Source organism: Loa loa (assembly GCF_000183805.2).
Source record: "Loa loa unplaced genomic scaffold supercont3.1569, whole genome shotgun sequence".
In the NCBI taxonomy this organism is placed as follows: Eukaryota; Metazoa; Nematoda; class Chromadorea; order Rhabditida; family Onchocercidae; genus Loa; species Loa loa.
In genome coordinates, this window is record NW_018109748.1 from 1 (window position 1) to 1,873 (window position 1,873).

The 1,873-nt window shown below is 24.8% G+C and overlaps 1 protein-coding gene across 1 annotated transcript; it reads left to right on the top strand.

Annotated features, from left to right (window-relative positions):
• Positions 1–839: 839 nt before the first annotated feature.
• On the top strand, positions 840–1,162 carry LOAG_15161 (hypothetical protein; the record flags this gene model as incomplete). The annotated part of the gene is made up of 2 exons (XM_003150653.1): positions 840–977; positions 1,061–1,162. The coding sequence occupies 2 exons, from the start codon at positions 840–842 to the stop codon at positions 1,160–1,162; spliced, it is 240 nt and encodes a 79-aa protein (XP_003150701.1).
• Between the last annotated feature and the right edge of the window lie 711 nt (positions 1,163–1,873).

Here is a 1,873-nt window from a genome sequence, read left to right on the forward strand (position 1 = left end):
TATTAATAGTAGTGGTAATAATTGATAGAAAGTAAAAATAGGTTCCATCAATTTTCGAGACATTCACATTTCTTTCGCATTTTTCCTTTTTTTTTTTGTTAACTTTTTTAGGACTAATTTTCATTTTACATCACATATATATATATATATATATATATTCATACCTACGTAATTACTCCTTCTTTCTTCTTCATTTTTCAAATTTTTATTATCACAAATTTCCATCAAGATTTACCGATGGTCATTTAATATATGGGAAAAAAATATTTTTGAGGGTGGAATTTTCATCATGCAAGTAATTAAATCATCTTGTTTAATTTATCAATTGGTTAGAATTTAATGATTTTCCTTCTTTCTTATTCTTTTGTTTTTTTTTTGTACTTTCAAAAATTAAATTTTTTCAGGACAATATTGAAAATGTTTCTTCAGTTTAGTCAAATATTATTAATTGATTTAATTTTGTATGATTTTATACATTGCTAATTAATTTAATTGAATTAATTTTACAAATTTATTCAATTTTTATTTATACTTTCATCAAAAGCGTTAATTTTTTTTTCTTTTTTTTTGAAATTTTATAGGATAACTTTCGATATTTAAATAATTTTATATTTTTTTGTCATAAATTTGAAAGAATTCTTCCATTTTTCTCAAATAAAAATTTCATAATTTGGAATAATTTGTATTATTTTAATAGATAATAAGAAAGTATAGAAATATACCAAATAATTTCCTAAGAATTATTTAAATTTCAAAAATAAATTATATAAATATGAATATGATTTGATTTTTTCTTTTCCCACTATTTCGCTTAGATTTATTTTTAGGATATCGAAAGGATGAAATCATCCGCAACGGTAATTGCTCAATCATTAAGCGAATTTGGCCGTTGCCTGAAAGAAACGGAACTTCCTAATGATGTTGAAACAACAGCACGACTTCTTGAGATGCAAACTGCGGAACGTGATGCTATAAAGGTTATTTCCAAGATTTCCGGATATCTATATAGAATTCAATTCCCATTTTATAAGTCAGATTTTAATGTTAATTTCATTTATAGGAAGATTTCCGAATATCGATACGGAAAGGATTATCATTGTTACGACATGTCAGACAATTGGATGTTAAACCGAAACATGAACAACTTAGTCCAACCAGGTAATTTTGTCTTTATTTCCGGATGTCATCATACTAGTTGAATATTGTAGTATCCTCCGGAAAACAGGAAGCATTCTTCATGCATCACTTTTTAAATTAATTCTAAACAATGATAGTAATAAGTTTAATACTTCGAAAGCTCAAAAAAAAAATTTTCTTTTTTTCCTCCAAATTTTTAACTTATTCGGATTTTTATTGTTATTTTCATTTTTTTATTATTACAATTTTGCTGAGGAAAAAAAAAATAGAAATTTTTATAATTTGATAATGATTGGTTGATAAGAAAATGATCGATTTTAATAGGACAAAATTCATTTCTCTCTTTTTTTCATTTTTACAAAATTCATTTCTCTTTTTTTTCATTTTTACAAAATTTATTTTATTTGAAATCGGTAAAATTTAATGCAAAATTTTGGAATGAAAATGCTAATAGCTTGTTATTTTTACTGAACTAATTTAAAGCTATCAATGAAGACGAATTAATTCATTAACGTCCAGATGAATAGAATTAGTACACACACATACATGCACATACACACATACACACACATACACACACATGCACATACATACATGTACACACACATACACACACACATATAGAATTCATTCGCAAGCGTTTTTTGTAACACTCGTCAGGACAAAAAATTGGTTTGAATATACATATATTCATCTTATAGACATGACAATGTAAATCAGCATTGTTAAGCATGTC